Source organism: Nannospalax galili, unplaced genomic scaffold (assembly GCF_000622305.1).
Source record: "Nannospalax galili isolate Female #2095 unplaced genomic scaffold, S.galili_v1.0 scaffold934, whole genome shotgun sequence".
In the NCBI taxonomy this organism is placed as follows: domain Eukaryota; kingdom Metazoa; phylum Chordata; class Mammalia; order Rodentia; family Spalacidae; genus Nannospalax; species Nannospalax galili.
In genome coordinates, this window is record NW_008334762.1 from 558,865 (window position 1) to 577,506 (window position 18,642).

General features: G+C 37.8%; 1 protein-coding gene across 3 annotated transcripts in view; it reads left to right on the top strand.

Annotated features, from left to right (window-relative positions):
* Wwp1 (WW domain containing E3 ubiquitin protein ligase 1) overlaps window positions 1–18,642 on the top strand; it is a 123,859-nt gene that overhangs the window by 37,697 nt on the left and 67,520 nt on the right. For 2 of the 3 annotated variants that reach the window (XM_017797234.2, XM_008829462.3), the window contains 4 exons: window positions 2,567–2,705; window positions 3,324–3,448; window positions 16,568–16,705; window positions 16,794–16,860. In XM_017797234.2, coding sequence (XP_017652723.1) covers window positions 2,567–2,705; window positions 3,324–3,448; window positions 16,568–16,705; window positions 16,794–16,860 — 469 coding nt within the window. The remainder of the gene's footprint in view (window positions 1–2,566; window positions 2,706–3,323; window positions 3,449–16,567; window positions 16,706–16,793; window positions 16,861–18,642) is intronic. The other variant, XM_017797235.2, reaches the window with a different exon arrangement.

Consider the following 18,642-nt stretch of genomic DNA (forward strand, 5'->3'; position numbering starts at 1 on the left):
TTCTGGTCCTGTCTGTTTGGTGTTCTAGACGCTTCTTGTATTTGTATAGGCATATCTTTCTTTAATTTTGGAAAATTTTCTTCTATAATTCTGTTGAAGATCTGGTCCTTGCCATTATCTTGGGTAGGAGAGAGGCCTGTGGTGGGTGGTGCAGGCCCAGGGAACCAGAGAGAGTTGAGGGTGGGGCCAGACCCAGAAGCAGTGCTCCTGGGGCCCAGTGAAGGCAGGATGTTGGTCTGGATGAAAAGGATCAGGAAGCAGTATTGGTTCCCCAGGTGTCTGGGGCCCTAAGACAAGGAATGGGGCAGGGCCCAAACTCAGAGGCGAGAACGGAGGGAGAGATGGGAGGGTGAATGGGGCTCGGGAGTGAAAGCTCGGAGTCAAGGCTCGGAGGGCGCAATGGACTTACCAGGGAGAGAGGCCTGGGCGTGGCAGAGAGGCCTGCTGAGGGTGGTGCAGATGCAGGGAGGCAGCTACTCAGTATACTTTTAACATGATCCTGTGTTGCCTTCTCTTTCTTCCTGTTTACTTCTAGTCGGTGGATAGATATGACCTGTGTCAAGGAAATAACTCTTTTATTTGGAACAAAGCCCTCTGTTTGAGGATTTCTTGAGAGGTAATAGGTCTGGACCTCTTAAATCAGTCAAGCAGTGGTGAACTTAGAGCAACTTGGAACAGCAAAGGATGAAAATGAGTTTTATGAAGACCTTGATTGTAGCACTTCAGATACAATGTTGAACATTCTTTGCAGTGTGCTGCCAGTATTTTTTTTTAATATTCTCAGCAATTATTTTTATTTTGGAAAGCAATTATGTTACAAAAAATGTTATTTCTGCCAGTACTTTAATGAAATTTTGTTTTAATCTTTTTGTTATTCAAGTGTTAATAGAGGGACAACTATGTCAAATATTACCTCTGTGAAAGCAATATTACCATTTTGTATTTCCCTGATTTGTTTGACTAATCTTTCACAATAGAACACAAGCTTATATAGTTTTCCTATCTTAACATCTTATATGTGTGATATGGAGGAGGCTTTTTCTTTGTCATCTCAGACATCTCAGATAGTTAAAGGAAATTGATTATAGAGGTAATCATAATAAGTTGTTTTTACTGCTTGAGAGTCAATATTTTGCCCTGAAAATACATAGTTCTGCGTTTGTATTAATAGTTGTGAACATCACAGGCACATGTGTAGGCTAAATTAGTTTCTTCCTGTCTTGGATAAATTAAATTTAAATTTCTCTTTCTGTAAAGAATTATGATTAATTTTTATTTTATCATATTTTGATCTTCAAATTTTTATTTGAAAAGGAAAATATTTTTGTTTGAAATTAATTTTTCTAGGTAAAACATTAAAGAATGTGCAATAAATGTACCACAGTTATATAGTAAGTGCCATCTGGCTGAGACATTTGCTTTTCTCATAACTCTTGGTATTTGAAATTAGATTCAAACAGTTGGTAAAGATAGAATCCAGTCAGATGTATGTGGTGGTGCATACCTATATCCCCAGTACGTGGGAGACAGAGGTAAGAGGATTGTGAATTCGTGTCTAGCTTGCGCTACATAGGAACAACTTGTCAAAAAGAAAAAAAAGAAAGAAAGGAAAGAGGAAGGAAGGAAGGAAGGAAGGAAGGAAGAATAACCCTCTGTACTTCAACGGGAGTGTAAAATGCGAAGACTTACCATGTAGCCAGCAGTTTTGCTTCTAATATATTCAAAGGAAATGAAAACATATGTTCACACCAAAACTTGGTACATGATATTTATAGAAGCCTTAGGCACAACAGCTACAAAATAGGAATAATTCAAATATCTGTCGACAGATGTATAATAAATGTGGTATATCCATAATTGAATAGTCTTTGGCAAAAAAAGGAGTGAAGTGCTGGTGCATGCTGCAGCACTGATGAAACTTGAAAGTACCGGAAGTGAAAGAAGCAGTCACGGAAGACGATGTGTGATGCCAGAACGGGCAGTCTGCCCTCTGTGGAGACAGATGGGGTCATTGGGGAGAGATGGGAGAATTACTACTTGATGGTGTGTTTCTTTGGGAGGGTGACAAAATTTTTTTTTTATTATTTTTATTTTATGTGTATGTGTGTATTGCCTGCATGTAGGTAAGTGCACCCGTGTTGTGCAGCACGCCCGTGGAAGACAAAAGAGGCTGTCGGATCCCCTGGAACTGGAGTTATAGATGGTTGTTAGCTGCCATGTGGGTGCTGGGATTCGAACCCAGGTCTTCTGCAAGAACAGCCAGTGTTCTTAACCACTTAGTTATCTGTCCAGCCCCGATAAAAACGTTTTAAAATTAATTGTGAAGATGTTTGCACAACTCTGTGAATCTATTAAAACCAATGTATCGTACAGTTTAAATGGATTAATTACGTCAAAACTGTTACCAAAAAATTCAAATAGCTTTCCGACATTAGTTGCCTCTCATTTTGCAGTGAGGAGCATGCTAGGATGTACAAGATCAATTCTGTTTTGATTGGTTTATTAGTAGGCAGTACTGATTTTTTTGGCTAAATATACTTATCAGTGACTATCATTTTTCTCTTAGTTTCTAGTGCCAAACTAAAAAGAAAAAAGAATTGGTTTGGAACAGCAATATATACAGAAGTCATTATAGATGGAGAAATTAAAAAAACACCCAAATCTAGTAGTTCTTCTAATCCAAAGTGGGATGAACAGCTTACTGTGTAAGTATCTCAAAGGGTATAAAATCTTCCAATATAAGCTGTGCTTAGGGTTTTCATTTTGTAGAATGACTTCAAGTAATGAAGTTTTTCTTTCTTTAGCCAATATAGAATTTAAAGTATGAAGAAACCTTTTAATTCCGTTTTCTTAAAGAGGAAGCATAATAATTTGTGCTTTGTTTCATAGATGAAATTATTTCTATATAGCTCAGTTTTCTCTGAATGTTTTGGTACAGAAATAAAACCAGTCATCATTAAGTTTGGCATTTGGAAATAAAGTGGCATAAATTTTCATGTAGAAAAAGTATTATAACTAGTGCCAGGCATCTAAAAACAAAACTATAGAAATTGGTTCAAATAGGAGCAATTACTGGGAGGTCTCAAAAAGGCTCTCAAATGTGTTAATGTTTTAGTTTGCTAACTACAAAAATACTGAGTTAGACATTAAAAATATAACATATTTGGAAGTCTTTATTTTTATTTGTGATCCAATCAGTTTATGATTTTATGCAATATTAAATAAACTGAATTTATGTTTAGAAAAATTATTGAAATAAAGAAGTTAGCACATAGAGTAGTGATGTGTATTTCTCTATTTTTGTTATAATTTTACTCTTGCAGAAATGTGACCCCACAGACCACTCTGGAATTTCGAGTTTGGAGTCATCACACTTTAAAAGCAGATGCTTTGTTAGGAAGAACAGCAGTAGACCTGAAACAAGCTCTGTTAACACACAATAGAAAATGTAAGTTGTTTTCTGACCTTTTGTCTCTTTGTGAGTGTATTTTACTTTTAAAAGATTGTAAAGTTCAAAAGTGAAATACGTTGTTTATAAAGAAGAAACTAATTATTGCCAGTGATTGCTTTTAAGATTGTATCATACCAGAAAAAGTAATATTGACTCAGGCTTTCTCGAATTCAAAAGGGTCATCCACCAGTACCCTGCTGCCAGCTATCACCCTCATTTGTTATTTGCTTAGTGTGCACTTTAACGCTCAAGCCAGGCATGGCGATCTATTCTCTAATTCCAAGATTCAGTAGGTTGAGGCAGAGCTATGATGGTCTGAACAGCCTAGTATAAATAGCATGATTGTGTTTCACCCCCCCACCAACAAAACAAAGAAAAACATTTTTTATTGAATTTTTGTGTATTTCATACATAAAATCATCTTTATACCCCCTTCCCTTTTGGTACCCTCCCATAGCCCCCCCCCCCACTAGAGTTCATACATTTGTGTCATTTGTGTTAAGGCCTATTATATAAAGTTAGTGTCTTGAGATGTCCCTCAGTACAACTTTATCCACCAGGGTTTAGTCAGCCTATCAAGAGTCTCTCCCTTCAAGATCAGCTCTTCCTCACCAGCAGTAATCCGCTGCCAATAATTCTTCGACTAAGATTGGGGCTTGCTGTTCATTTCCACAGTTCTGTGCTGGGTTTTTGTTTGCCTGAGTTGGCATGGATCTTGTGCATGCTGACACCATTGCTGTAGGTTTGTATGAGAAAGGTCCCAGGTGGTCTGTAGGACAACCATTTCCGTATGGTCATGCACTGCCTCCCTGGCTTTTAACAATCTTTCCACCCCTCTTTTGCAGTGGTCCCGAGCCCTGGGTGGGTGGACCTCTATATAGGAGTCCTATCCAAGGACCTATACTCTACTGACTCTTATTCTCTGCATTTTGGCTATTTGTGGCCTTTTGTGATCCTGGCCCCCTGTTGCATGAGAATTGAAAAATGCATTAGTGTTCTCTTTATCCCTTATGTTCCGTGAGTCTCAGGTGTAGAGGTTGCATCCTAGATGTGCCATTTAGGTTTGGGCAATTCACAGAATCTGTGTGTGTGTAACTCTGTAATAATCTTTGTTGAAAAAGAAGCTACTTTGATGGGTGGTGAATGGGATACTTGTCTATAAATTTAAGGATTCCTATTTTGTACATAGTAAGAAATTACATTTGTCTAGGGATAGAGCCTTGGGGTTTTTGCTAAGATCTATGACCTTTCCAGTTTTGTGTATTTGGCTAGGTTTACAGTACCATGTATGAGTTTCCTCCCATTGAGTGGGCTTTAAGTCAGATTAGGTAGCTGTTGATTATCCCCAAGATAAAAGTGCCACTATTGCACTGTCATTTGCTGTGCTGGTCATTGATGTAGTTTTTAGGCCTTGAAGCTAGGGTTGGACCATTGATTGATGTTCTCCCTTACCCACTTGCTCTCCAAAGCTATGAGAGCTAGCCTTCAGGGGAAGTGGCTTCCAGGTCAGTTCCAGCTCCATTGCTCCAAATCCTGTGTCCAAAGTATGTCCTGTCTTCAGCAGTAGGGTCTTACCATCAAGCTCTGGGAGACAATCAAGGACTGTGACAATAGCCTGTGTAATTTTGGGAGTCTCTTGGACTACCGTGGCCAAAAACTCAACAGGAAGGTTTCTTCTGTCTGGCACTTTTTCTTGTTATATAGTCTTCAGTTATCCCTACATGAGTCTGTGAGCAAAACATTTTTTATCTGATTGGTTTCTGTTTGCTTTGGTTTTTAGTGTTAGGGAATCAAACTCAGGTCCTTCGTGCGTGCTAGGCAGGTACCCTGCCTCTGTACTATGTCCCTGGCCCCAGGGCATATTCTTGTTTTTCTTGACAATGACAATTTGATTTGGAGTAAATAAATTCTAACTTTATCTTTTCAACAGATAAGCAGGTCATTGTAGATAATATGGAGAAATATAAAAATTTAGCCTCCTGTTCTTATCATTCGTTGCTCTGAAGAGGTAACCCTAAACTGCCTGCTATAGAATAGGGGTGATGACAAATCTGGCTTCCAGAAGGAACTTTTTAAAAAAAAAGCTTACTGTTTTTAAGAACTAGTATTTTTAATTCTTAATGTAATAAGCCAGTCTTTAGGATTTTTTTTCCATAGTGCTGGAGATTGAGGCCAGAGCCTTTTAGATAGCTGTCTTATCCCAGTGTCTTCATACTGTTCTCCCTCAGGTGCATATGTCTGTCAGTACATTTTCTCCTATAACAGATCCAGTCGTTTCAATTAAAGCCCACCCCAATGACAGTATTTTAACTTAGTTACCTCTTTAAGGATCCTATCTCCAAATGCAGTGGCACTTTGAGGATTTATGATCTCAGCATATTAATGGGGGTGGGGTATAACTCAGCCCACAACAAAAGGTAAATCAATTAAGTTCAAGAATCAGATCTTGTGATAAAATCAAGTAACATAATATAGTAGAATCCTAATGGTAGAGGAGACCTAGGTACATTAATATTAGTCATTCATTGTATGCTGAAAGTAACTTCATCTAACCAGCTTGCTACAAAGGCCATAAGTAATTGGAAGATTGTGACAGGAGTACATGTTTTCTGATTTGTAGGGATTGAATTGTATAGGCTATCAAACTCCAGGGTTATTCTTAGTTGGTGAGTTTTGTTAGAGACAACAGATGTGGTGAGGGGTGTTCCCCTTCCCTGTGCACTTCAATGCCTGAGTCAGCCCTCCTTCCACCTATATTTTTTAGCTTGTCAGTTTCTGACTTTCTTGTTTTTACAAGTGCCTCCCAGGGCTCTCTCTCACTTGGGGGCTGCAACAGATTAAATTCAGGCTCCTTGTCACTGTCACGTGGTTAGTACTCATTCTCAGGCCCCAGGTTAGCTCATTTTCAAACAGTGGGTTGCCAGTTAGGATACCCCTACCCCCAAATGATAAAGAAATGGGATTCCTGTTTGCTGCTGACCTCATTTATTGGAGAAGTCACTGTTTCACCAAACCTACAGTGGGTCTTCTGGCTTGTGCAGGATGTGGTTTTGACCTGAGAGTAAGACTTTCACCTGAGTTTACCTTTCAGGGGAGTTTACTGCAAGGTCCTCTACCCCCACTCTACCCCCAAGGGAGCTGTCTCGCTGGAGCTGTGTTCTGCTCGGCTTCTTTTCTGTGCATCACTTATCTTTTCTCCACACTTTTCAGGTGTCCTGTCAATACCTTTGTTATTTTGTAAAGCTCTTTCTGTCTTTGTCTCTTTGGGATTGAGTCTGGTTTTTCTTATTCTGACCTGTCTTCACTGGGTTGCTTGGAAGCAGCTTTTTAAATTAATTGTACTTTTTTTTTTTTTTGATGCTTTGACCTAAGACTTTTCAATATTCAGTGTTTATTAAATTTAAGGGAAAAACAAAGAATATATGTTTTTAGGAGGGTTGTTGAAGCACCAGCCTCTGCATAGAAAGGAAGCTCTGGCCTCAGCTTAAGGAAAGCTCCAGCTCTGCATGTGTCTGCAGAGCCATTGTGAGATGAGTCCTTCCTTACTGCTTTGAGCTCATACCAAACAGCGAGAAGCCAGATAAGAAGTGTGGACTGTGGTGCTGAGGTGGATTAATAAGGATATTGGAGATTTGGCCTTTACTTTCCAGGACGATGTTCTGCAGGTCCACTTGGGGATGATATGTTTCATGTGGCAAGTCACAATTATGGCACCCAATGACAGTTCATATCAAGAGAATGTACTCTCTTTGGTGATTCATTTTCCTTTGCCCTAACCTTTCAAATCATCTAAGGATGAATTTTGGACAAGAGCAATTTATCATCCAAATTTTTAAAAAATATTTTATTTATTTTTATTTTATGTGTATGAGTGTACTGCCTGCATGTGAGTGCACCCGTGTCGTGCAATGCCGCAGAGGTCAGAAGAGGGCTTCAGATTCCCCTGGAACTGGAGTTAAGGATGATTTGCAGCTGCCATGTGGGTACTGGGAGTTGAACTCCGGTCCTCTGTAAGAACAGTCAGTGCTCTTAACCTTTGAGCCATCTCTCCAGCCCCAGTTATCATCTAGATTTTAATGGCATCATTTGTTTAATATTTTAAAATCACAGTGGTCTCCTGTGTTAACTCTTTTTAATATTCTTTTACCCATTTTTTTACTTCTATGTGATCCATGACCTAGTGCCAAAGTCTGCAAGGATCTATAAAACAGGCAGAAATAAAAACAACAGACTTATTCGGGAATGAATTCAGAAGTATGCCAGGTGATACTATACCTTGAAGTCAGAGTAACCAGCATCATTGCTGGAATAAATTTTAAATTTGCTTTAAAAGAAAAAAGTATGTAATTCCTGACCACTTCCATAATAAGAATCTAGAAGTGTCCAGTGTCAAAATAGAGGCTGCTTGTTTCTCTCTAGTTCGTGAGGCTAAGTTCTTCTTTGCTAAATGCCTTGGCATCACCGTCCTTCCTGGTTGGTTGGTGTCTATCTGTCTGTCTGTCTGTCTGTCTGTCTATCTGTTTATGTATCTATGTATCTATCATGTAATCTGTTTACTTATTTATTTGAGACAGGGTTCTCTCTGTAGCTCAGGTTGGCCTGGAACTCAGTACTAATGCTTTCATCTCTCATGTGCTAGGATTACAGGTATGCACCACTGTACCCTGCTGTCCCTTCTGATGTATTTGAAGTAAATATCAGGAAATAATTTCAAACCCACATGGTGGCTCACAACTGCTAGTTATAACTCCAGTTCTAGGGGATTCAGTGCCTTCTTCAAACTTTTATTTTATTTTTGAATATTTTCTTCTTTCATCTTCATAGTATAGTATGAGTTGTTATAGCTAACCACAATCGTAAGTAGAACTTACAATTAACGCAGTATAAATTATCTATACTTACCTCCCCACAAGAAAAAAGTCTCAAACCTAGTTTACAAAAATCTAGTTTACTTGACTCTATAAAGATGTATTTTTTAAAACATTTTTTAACCATCAGTATTAGAATACTAATACATGAAATGTGTGTGTGTGTGTGTGTGTATATATATATATATATATTAGCCTTATATTAGCCTTACTGTTTCTTAAATTACAAAAACTCCATTATCAAAGGCAAATAAAACCAGATTCTACATAAAGTGGAAGGACAGACAGAATTGTAAGAAGGAAGAGCTCATTGTGAGCTGAACTCTAGTTTTTACAGAGGTGACTGAGAGTTTGTAGTTTTTATAGACCAAGGTTGGGACCTAGTGAAGAAGACTCAGAGCAACCTGAGTATAGTTTGGTTAAGGAAAGAGTTTTTGTCACTGTACTTAACACATGAAGAACATAAAAATAATGTAGGTAATGCATGTATAAAATCTCTGTGTTTCAGTGTTGAAACTGACAGACCTTGTCAACGCTGGAGGTGAGAGTAAGGTGACTGCTGTTCAAATGTAGGCACTTACACTGAGCTGCCTCTGATCTTCATAGACAAGAATTTAGCTTTTTTTAAGGACAGCATTTTTGAAAGGCATATATTGAATTGACTTACATCTGAAATGATTTATGCTGAGCAGTTATTTTTTATATTGAATAATAGGGAAATACAACAGAACTATGTGTATCATTTATAGTAGTGGACATACCATAGAGAAATTTAACTAGCAAACATTTTGTTTTTGTTTTTCTGAGATAGAATTTCACTCTATAGCCTGCATAGCCTCAAATAAGATACTTTAAACTTTTGAACAAGCAGTATTTTTATATCTAATGTTTTATTTTTCTATTACTTCTTTACAAAGTTTTTAGTATTGATACAGTAGGCCTCTAGCTCTACATGGTTCTGTAGTTATCTTCCTGAAAAGTTATACTAATATGTAAGTACAGCATGGTATATGAATGTACCCATTTGGAAATATTTGCCATATTAATAGAAAAGATTAGATTTTTTTAAAGTATTTTATTATTTTTATTTTGTGTGTGAGTGTATTGCCTGCATGTATGTGAGTGCACCCGTGTCGTGCAATGCCACGGAGGTCAGAATAGGGCTTTGGATTCCCCTGGAACTGGAGTTAAGGACAGTTTGTAGCTGCCATGTGGGTGTTGGGAATCAAACCCGGGTCCTCTGCAAGAGCAGTCAGTGGTCTTAATTGCTGAGCCGTCTCTCCAGCCCTAGTTAGATTTTTCTTACAAAACCATTTCCTTGGTCAGGTATTTATTGGTCGTTTGTACTTTAATGACTGTCAGTCTTTTGTTCTTTGTATACTTTCCTATTGGCTTGTTTTTTCTACTGATTTAAAAGAACCTTTCACTCTAAATTAATGATTTACCTCTTAATTTTTTTATCCTGAGTTTTGATTTGTAAAAGTTTATTTTTCTTTATTCATTCTTATTCCATTTTTTAGTTGCATAGAATCCTTTCCAGTCTTTAGTTTTGGTATTTATATTATTTTGATGTTTCATTTATAAATTTTGAAATTAATTTTGTTACATGATAGAAAGTGGAACTTAACTTTTTGTGAGTTATTAAATACTGACTGACTCATAGCATTATATAATGGTAAGATTTACAAATTGGAAAACTTAGTTATTATCAGGTCCTTCCCAAACTATAACCCAATGTACTCATTTTATTTTCTTAAACTTTTACTTTTCTCATATCTGTATGTACAGTGGCCCACAAGCACTCCTACCTTTGATGTTTGATACCTTAATACAGTCCCCTTCCACACTGAATTAGAGATGGTCTGTTTGACAAACAGATAATGGCAGAAGTAAAGGTATCCCACCTATAAGGTCTGGTCAGTTTCAATTTTGCCTTGGTTTCTTGGGTTACTCATTCTAGGGGAAGTAAGCCTCCATCATAAAGCCTTTGTAGAGGCCTTGAGGCCTCTTCTCAACAGCCAGCAAAGATTTGCAAGATGGGAACTCCTTCTCTATCTCTGGCTTAAAGAAAGTCTCAGCAATAGCAAGTAGATTTTCTTATTTTAAGCCACTGAATTTTAGAATAACATATTACTTAGCAATAAATAATACCTTCTGGATCCGGCTGTCAAGGCTCTTGCCTTTAATACTGTTACTCAGGGATGGAGTTTGAAGCCAGTCTGAACCAAATAATGAATTCCAGGCTAGCCTGAGTTATACAGTGAGACCCTGTCTCAAAAAGCAAATAGATAGGGCTGGAGAGATGGCTAGGTGGTTAAAGAGCATTTGCTACTCTTGTAGAGGACTTGGGTTTATTCCCAGCACCCACATGGTGGCTCACAACTGCTAGTTATAACTCCAGTTCTAGGGGATTCAGTGCCTCCTTCTAACCTCCTTGGGCACCAGGCACTTACACATATACACACACATGTACATATATACATGTATATGCATAAAACAAAAATAAAACTTTTTTAAAAGCAAACAAATAAATCTGCCCCCTCATCTGTGAAGCACTTTAAAAAACTAAGATTTTTGAAGATTTTTGTTTCTTTGGAGGGAAAAAATGGTATATGTTTTAAACAACATTTATAGGATAAATTACCTAGTTTTTTTTTACTGCACTCATTTGTTTTAACAGTCAACCTGACACCACATAGATGACCTGAGAAGAGAGTCTTAAGGAGAAATGATCTAGAGCGGATTTGCCCAGGGGCGTGTTTGTAAGGGGATTGTTTTAATTGTTAATTGATGTAGGAAGACTCAGCCTGTGAAAGTGGGACTATTGCCTGGGCAGGGGGTCCTAAGAGAGAGGAAAGCTAGTTGAAGCAAACAGAAACAGGCAAGGGTGTGTTTATTCTCTCTCTGCTTGACTGTGGATGAGATGTGACTAACTGCTTGAGTTCCTGCCTTGACTTCCTGAAATGAAGGATTATGACCTGGAAATAATTAAGACCTTTCCTATGTTGCTTTTTGTCAGGATATTTGTCACAGCAACAGAAATGAAACTGGGACCTTAACTAGCTCCCGAGAGATGCAGATTTTTCTGTCACCATCCTAAAACTAATTAAAAATGTCTTGGAAGTAGGAGGAATCAACTTCTGTCTTACAACAATAAATTCCCCAAGGACAGGACTATCTTAATCATTATTTTAGATGTTTATTAACTGACTTCATCAGATGCTCAGAATCCATTACTGAATTAAGATCAGCAGTGGCTCTGCTTGTTTGGAGAGGTAGACCAACATGAAAGTAGTAGCAAGTCCACTGAAAGCAGTAAGGGAAACTTTGGTAGAGTCAGGGTTTATTTCTTCTTCCTTTGTGAACTGTATCTGGAACACACTAAGCACTAAATATTAAATGAATATGTCTGCATTTTTGTTTATACCATGATAGAATAATACCCTGTACCTCTCTGATGCACACATTTACATACACATATAAATGGAAATTACTTATGTGGCTTTCCCTCCAATCATATGATTCAAAATAATTATATCTCGATTTTGTTCATTAAGAATGTTGAGAAAATATGCACTTCTTCCCGTAGATAAAGTAGGTCCAGGGATAGAATAAATCATTGTGGCATTGATGATTTTGCACAAAAATCTCCTTCAGATGAAAGTTGGGCAGAGCAAAACTCATGAACTAGAAGTATGGTCTATGCTTGCAGTAGCTTTCAGGATCCTGAGTTTTTCAAGAATAGCCAGATAGGATTGCTGGGCTTAGACTCCTCCAATCACTCTTGGTGGCATCTTTAAACAACTGACAGAATTAGAAACAGTGCATGACTATTAAAGTCCAGAGATCACTCAAACCAAATTAAAAAATAGAAATAAAAAAGAACTCACTATAAAAACGTACAGATTACCAAAACAGGAAAGCAAGTGACTGCATTTCAGGGGTTAGAAAGTATTTTGTACAAAGAGCCAGACTGTAAATATGTAAGAACTTTGGAAGAGGATGCAGGAAGTTTCAGGAGTTCAAGATCAGCCTTTGCTATGTAGGAAATTCAAGATCAGTCTGGCTACATGAGATATTGTTAATTATTATTATTTTTTTCTTTAGAAATAAGGGAGAAGGGGGAAGGAAGGGGAAGAAAAGTAAAGTATTTGCTTGACAGTTTTCAAACAACTTTACTTATAGGTAAAGCAGGTACTATTTTTGGTACATTTTATTTATAAAAGTAGGTGGGATTTGAGTTACAGGGATTGTGTGTTGCAGACTCCTAGAGCAGGAACGGGAGTGACAGATTCTTTAAGAGCTAATGGTGACAAGTTTCTGGACCCACATGAACATCATGAATCTATAGATTCATATTACCCCCAGCAGAATAGCAAACCCAAATCAAGGCTGGACATTTGACAATAAAGTGCATAACACTTTATTGAAAACAGATTTTAAAAATATCCATGGTGAGAAACAAGTTATTTATAAAGATTTGTAAATTAGAATCAGAATTAGTAGTAAGAGAAAGTAGTAAAAAATGATCTTGAAAACATTGTGAGATCATTATCAATGTAAAATTGTGTGTCCAACTAATCTATCTTTTGTGAATGAAAACGCAGTCACAGGTAACACGAGAAGACTTACTAAGAGGTCTACACTAAGATTTTTTTTAAAAGGCTCTTCTGGAGCTGGAGAGATGGCTCGGCAGTTAAGAGCACTGACTGCTTTTGCAGAGAGCCCAGGTTCGATTCCCAGCACTCACATGGTGGCTACAAACCATCCTTAACTCCAGTTCCAGGGGAATCCGAAGCTCTCTTCTGACCTCCTCGGCATTGCACGACACAGGTGCACTCACATACATGCAGCAATACACTCATACACATAAAATAAAAATAATAAATATTAAATAAATAAATAAATACAAGGCTCTTCTTAGCTGATCTTGTAGGGAGAGACTCTAGAAAGGCTGACTAAACCCTGGTGGACAAGCTTGCACTACGGGACATCTCAGGACACTAACTTTACATGATAGTCCTTAGTACAACAGAATGTATGAACCCCCATGGGGAACGGGGGCTATGGGAGGATGCCAAAGGGGAAGAGGGTATAAAGATGATTTTATGTATGAAATACACAAAAATTCAATAAAAATTTTATTTAAAAAAGGCTCTTCTTTAATATTTTAGGAAATAGACCCTGTATTAGTTACTTTTTTTTGTTGCTGTGATAAAATGCCCTGACCAAAATCAGCTTAAGGAAGAAAGGTTGTTTGGGGGGACAGTTTCAGAGGGGGAGTTCATATGATGGGGAAGGCGTGACAGCAGGAGCAGAATGCTGGGTTATCACATTGCAGCTGCACAGAGGAAGCAAAGAGTTTAAAAGCAGAGGGTTTAAAACGTGAAAGCTCACCCCCAGTGACATACTTCCTCCACTAGGCTCCATGTCCTAAAAGTTCCAAACCTTCTCAAACATGACCACCACCTGGGGACCAAGTGTTCAAAGACATGAGCCTGTGGGAGACAGTTCTCATATCTCCAAATTTCAGGCATTTTATTACTTTAAATGGAAGAAGCAATCTAGATGAAATAGAAGGTTGGTCAATATGCTTCTCTATAGGCGTAGCCTATTAAATAAAATTGAAAGCCATACTTTTGTAGTTGAGTTTGTTTTGGTTTTTATTTCATGTTTTTGTGGGTTTTTTTTTTTTTTTTAAAGACATGATATTGGGAGGGTGAATGTTGAGGGTTGTTTCTTAGTTTTGGATATGAACTGGAAATGAGGGTTATGTTGCTCCAAGTAATTGGTGTAGATGCTCCAATATCTTTTTATTATGTTTCTTTATTATTTATTTTTTTGGAAAGGATGCCTTCTAGTGATTAATAGTTAAAGGATTTTGTTCTGTCTTCTATACCTAGATAATATATCTATATTTAATATATATATGGTGTATGAGTGTATTGCTTGTATGTGTGTAAGTGTATACATGTCGTGTAGTGCCCATGGAGGTGAGAAGAGAGCGTCAGATCCCCTGGGACTGGAGTTAGGACGATTGTTAGCCTCCATGTATGTACTGGGAATCGAACCCAGGTCCTCTGCAAGAGCAGCCAGTGCTCTTAACCATTAAGGCATCTCTTCAGTCCTGAAAAATTGATTTTAAAAGATCAAAGTTGGGCTGGAGAGATGGCTCAGCAGTTAAGAACACTAGTTATTCTTTCAGAGGACCCGGGTTCGAATCCCAGTGCCCACGTGGCAGCTAACAACTCCGTAATTCCAGTTCCAGGGGATCTGATGGCTTCTTCTGTCCTCTGCGGGCATTGCACAGCATGAGTGCACTTAACTACATGCAGGCAATACGTACATACACATAAAAATAAAAATAATAAATATATTTTAAAAAAGATCAAAGTCAAAGACCTTAAGCTGTGAAATGTTCTGTGATTTAAAAGCTATAAGAAGCTATTGAAGTCAAATTGAATTGGCCCCATCTTAAATAATAAAGTGATTATTTTTCTAAATTCTCTGAAAAATTGTAATTGCATATGTTTATGGGGTAACAAGTTGCGGTCACCACCAGTGGTGGCCGCTCCTCCGTTCTCACGGGCACTGCTCCTTCATTCTCATGGGCGTCGAGGCTGCTCCTCCATTCGCCCTGGGCTGAGGCTGCTTTTCTGCTCGCCCGGCGCTGAGGCCACTCTTCTGCTCGCCCGGGGCTGAGGCTGCTCTTCTGCTTGCCCGGTGCCGCCTTCTGTCATTTCTGCTTCTGCCTGGTCCCGGACTGCAGGGCTGGTGAGGAGACTGTGTCAGCGGAGTTGCATTCAGGCACAGGAGACCAGGTTCAGTGACACAGATCTGGTTTATTGCAGGAAGGCACAAGCTTATATAGGGGTAATGGTCCAATCACAGCACAGCAAGTAGGATACTTTATTAGCATAACAGGTTTATCATCCTATCACCTTACAGCAAGTAGGATACCTTATTAGCATAACAGGTTTAGCGTCCTATTAGCATAACAGACTTAACGTCCTATCACAGAATAGTGGGTAGGATGCCTTATTAGCATACTGGGTTTCAGATTATAGAGCATGGGTTCCTGGAAACCATGTGACCCTGACTGTTGCAATATCTAAGTGTTGCAATTTGGAATTCCAAAGGTGGTGATTAGGGAGTGGTGAGCTCTAGGCATCAGTCTCATGATCTGCCAATGGGAACAAATGTGGCTCCAGCTGTCAGGCCATTGCCTCGGGCCTGCTGTATGGCTGTCAATAAGACTTTCACCCTAGGCTCAAGCCTGTCTCCCACAACAAGTGATGTTGTAATTTCTGAATATAATGGAATAATTAAATTAAGCTAATTAATATGTCTGTTCTAATATTCATTACTTTTTTGGGTGATGCATATTGAAACTTTCAGTGATTTTGAAATTTACAGTTCATTTTTACTGACTATAATTGCCACCTTCTGCACTAGTAAACCTGAACATTTCATTTCTTTTTGTAATTGAGGCCTTCTACTGTTGTCTTCACAAATTCTTCCTACCTCCAACTAATAACTTTGAATGTGTATTCTGTGGGCTAGAAGTTTTCATTTAAGTCAGAATTTGATGTCCCAATAATGGGAGAGAAGCATCTGGGAAGTATTTATATGAGAAAGAAAGATACTGTCATCACAGTAAGTAGCATTTGTTGAGCATCAACTCTATGTTAGGTGTGGTGCTAAAACTTTCTGGACGGTTTTGAGTTGTTCAGAAAACTCCCCCTGAATTTGAAGTACCCCGCCCCCCACACACACACTTTGAATTTCTTATTGTCTCCATTTTGTAATGAAAAAAATTAGGAAACTGAGGCTTAAAGAAGCTTGACTACTTTATGTTGTATGGTTATAAGTAGCAGAGCTGGAATTGATTGAGCAGGGCACTTGGTTCTTAAGATGAAATTGCCTCATGCACAAGGTTCTCTGGGACCTCTGTTCAAGAGCAAGTTTGTACTTCTTTTGTGCTTATTATATATATAATATTTGTATGTTTTCTGAAGTTTATACTGTGCACAGAAGAGTTAAAGATGATATTCAAAGTATGGGACTTATGAGGAAGATTTAACTATGAAAGGAATTAATCCTGTTGTATGTACAAGGTTTGCAGATAACACTACTTCGAAACAAAGCTGTCATGTTGAATTAGAGTAGTCTTAAAATGTAGTATTTCTAAACATTTTTGTATGTGGCAAATGTTTTTAAATTAGAATATTCTTTTTTTGTTTTCTAGTAGAAAAAGTGAAAGAACAATTAAAACTTTCCTTGGAAAACAAGAATGGCATTGTTCAGACTGGCGAATTGACAGTTATACTTGATGGATTGGTGATTGAGCAAGAAAATCTAACAAACCACAGCTCATCTCCAACCAGTAAGCTGAGCTTACATGTTTTTAATATTTAAACCAAAAGAATTGACAAGAAATATATAAAAACATAGTTTCTTTCTTTCTTGTTTAGTAGAAGTACAGCAAAATGGAGATGCCTTACACGATAATGGAGACCCTTCAGCAAGGACAGCTACAAGGTAGATGCTTTATTTTAGTATTTATGACAGAATGGTGCAATAATTTCCAAGTATAAACTTTGTATTTTTAACTTTTTTTAGTTTTTTTGTTTGTCTTATATTCATGATCCTCCTGCCTCAGCTTCTTAAGCAGTAGGATTATAGGTATAAATCATCACATCTGGCTTTAAGTATGAATATATATGTTAATATAGTTTTATGTATTTGGGTGGGAGATAGAGGAGAGGAGTCAGGATCTTATGTAGCCCAGGCTGACTTCAGACTAGCTATGTGGTTGAGGATGATTTCGAACTTCTGATACTCCTACCTCTATCCCCCAAGCACTGGGATTAGAGGTATATGGTACTACACTTGGTTTAGAAGTTTCAAATTTTAACCTTAGTTTAGTATTTGCCACAAAATTTAAAAGTTTATATATGAAGATGTTATTTGTTGAGTACTTGGGAAAGGAGCTTTAACAATTTTATTCAGATTAAATACACCATAAAAATTACTATGGCATTTCATATAAACAGATTCTTACAGTATGTAAATTTTTATGAGTGGCTTCTTTTTAAAAAAAATATTTTATTTATTTTTATTTTATGTATATGAGTGTATTGCCTGCATGTATGTGAGTGCACCCATGTCATGCAATGCCACGGAGGTCAGAAGAGGGCTTCAGATTCTCCTGGAACTGGAATTAAGGATGGTTTATAGCTGCCATGTGGGTGCTGAGAATTGAACCCAGGCCCTCTGCAATAGCAGTTAGTGCTCTTAACCGCTGAGCCATCTCCAGCCCCATCAGTGGCTTCTTTTACCTACCAGAATGTGTCTTAGTTCACTTATGCTGTAGAATGTATCAGTGCTTCCTTTTTCATTGAAAATGCTCTTTCACAATCAGTATTTACAGTGTATTGGTAAATAGAATCAATACTATGAGACATCTTAACTGGTCTGACTTGGCATTCTCCTGTAGATCACAAGATAAATGCTCTACAGATTATAGTGTTCCTACAAAATTCATCCTGCCATTTCAAAAACTCCCTGCCATTCACATTTTGTGATAGTTGAAAGAAGGTCCCTCTCGAAACATTAAGAGTGTGTAATTGTTCAAATATGGTAGAATTAAAACTGAAAATGTAAAAGTATTGGTATAAAATTGGCTTGGTACATTGAACAACTATGCTATTATAGGGCAAAGTATAATCACTGCACTGTAGAGTGTTACTAATAGCATTAGTCTTAATTGCCATTTAATATTTCTCATCAAAGCACTTGAACAAAGCCAGGTCTGGTGGCACATGCCTGTAGTCTCTTATACTTGGAAACCTGAAACAAGAGGATAGCAAGTTTGAGGCAGCCTGGGCAGTGTAGTGAGACCCAGTCTCAAAATAAAAGTTTTTGAGAAAGTGCCAGGAATATAATTCAATGGTGAAACATTTGCCTAATGTGTGCAATGATTTAGGTTTGATTCTGAGTGTCATTAAAAAAACAAACAAGCAAACAAACAAAAAAACATTTGAAACTATGCCTTCAGATTGTATATTAACTCAGTCAGTCTCCAGATTATGGCATACAAACATACATTGAGAAAAATTAATGACTGAAACAGCATAATAATTAGTTGATTAAAATGTATAATGTGTGACATCTGTGTTTTTATTTTCTTTAAAGTACAATTTTAAATTTGTAAAGGAGCCTAAAACTTAATATTATGCTGGATGCAGTGGTCCATGGCTGTAATGCCAGCACTGGAGAGTCACAACAGAATTGCTACAAGTTTGAGGCCAGCCTGGGCCA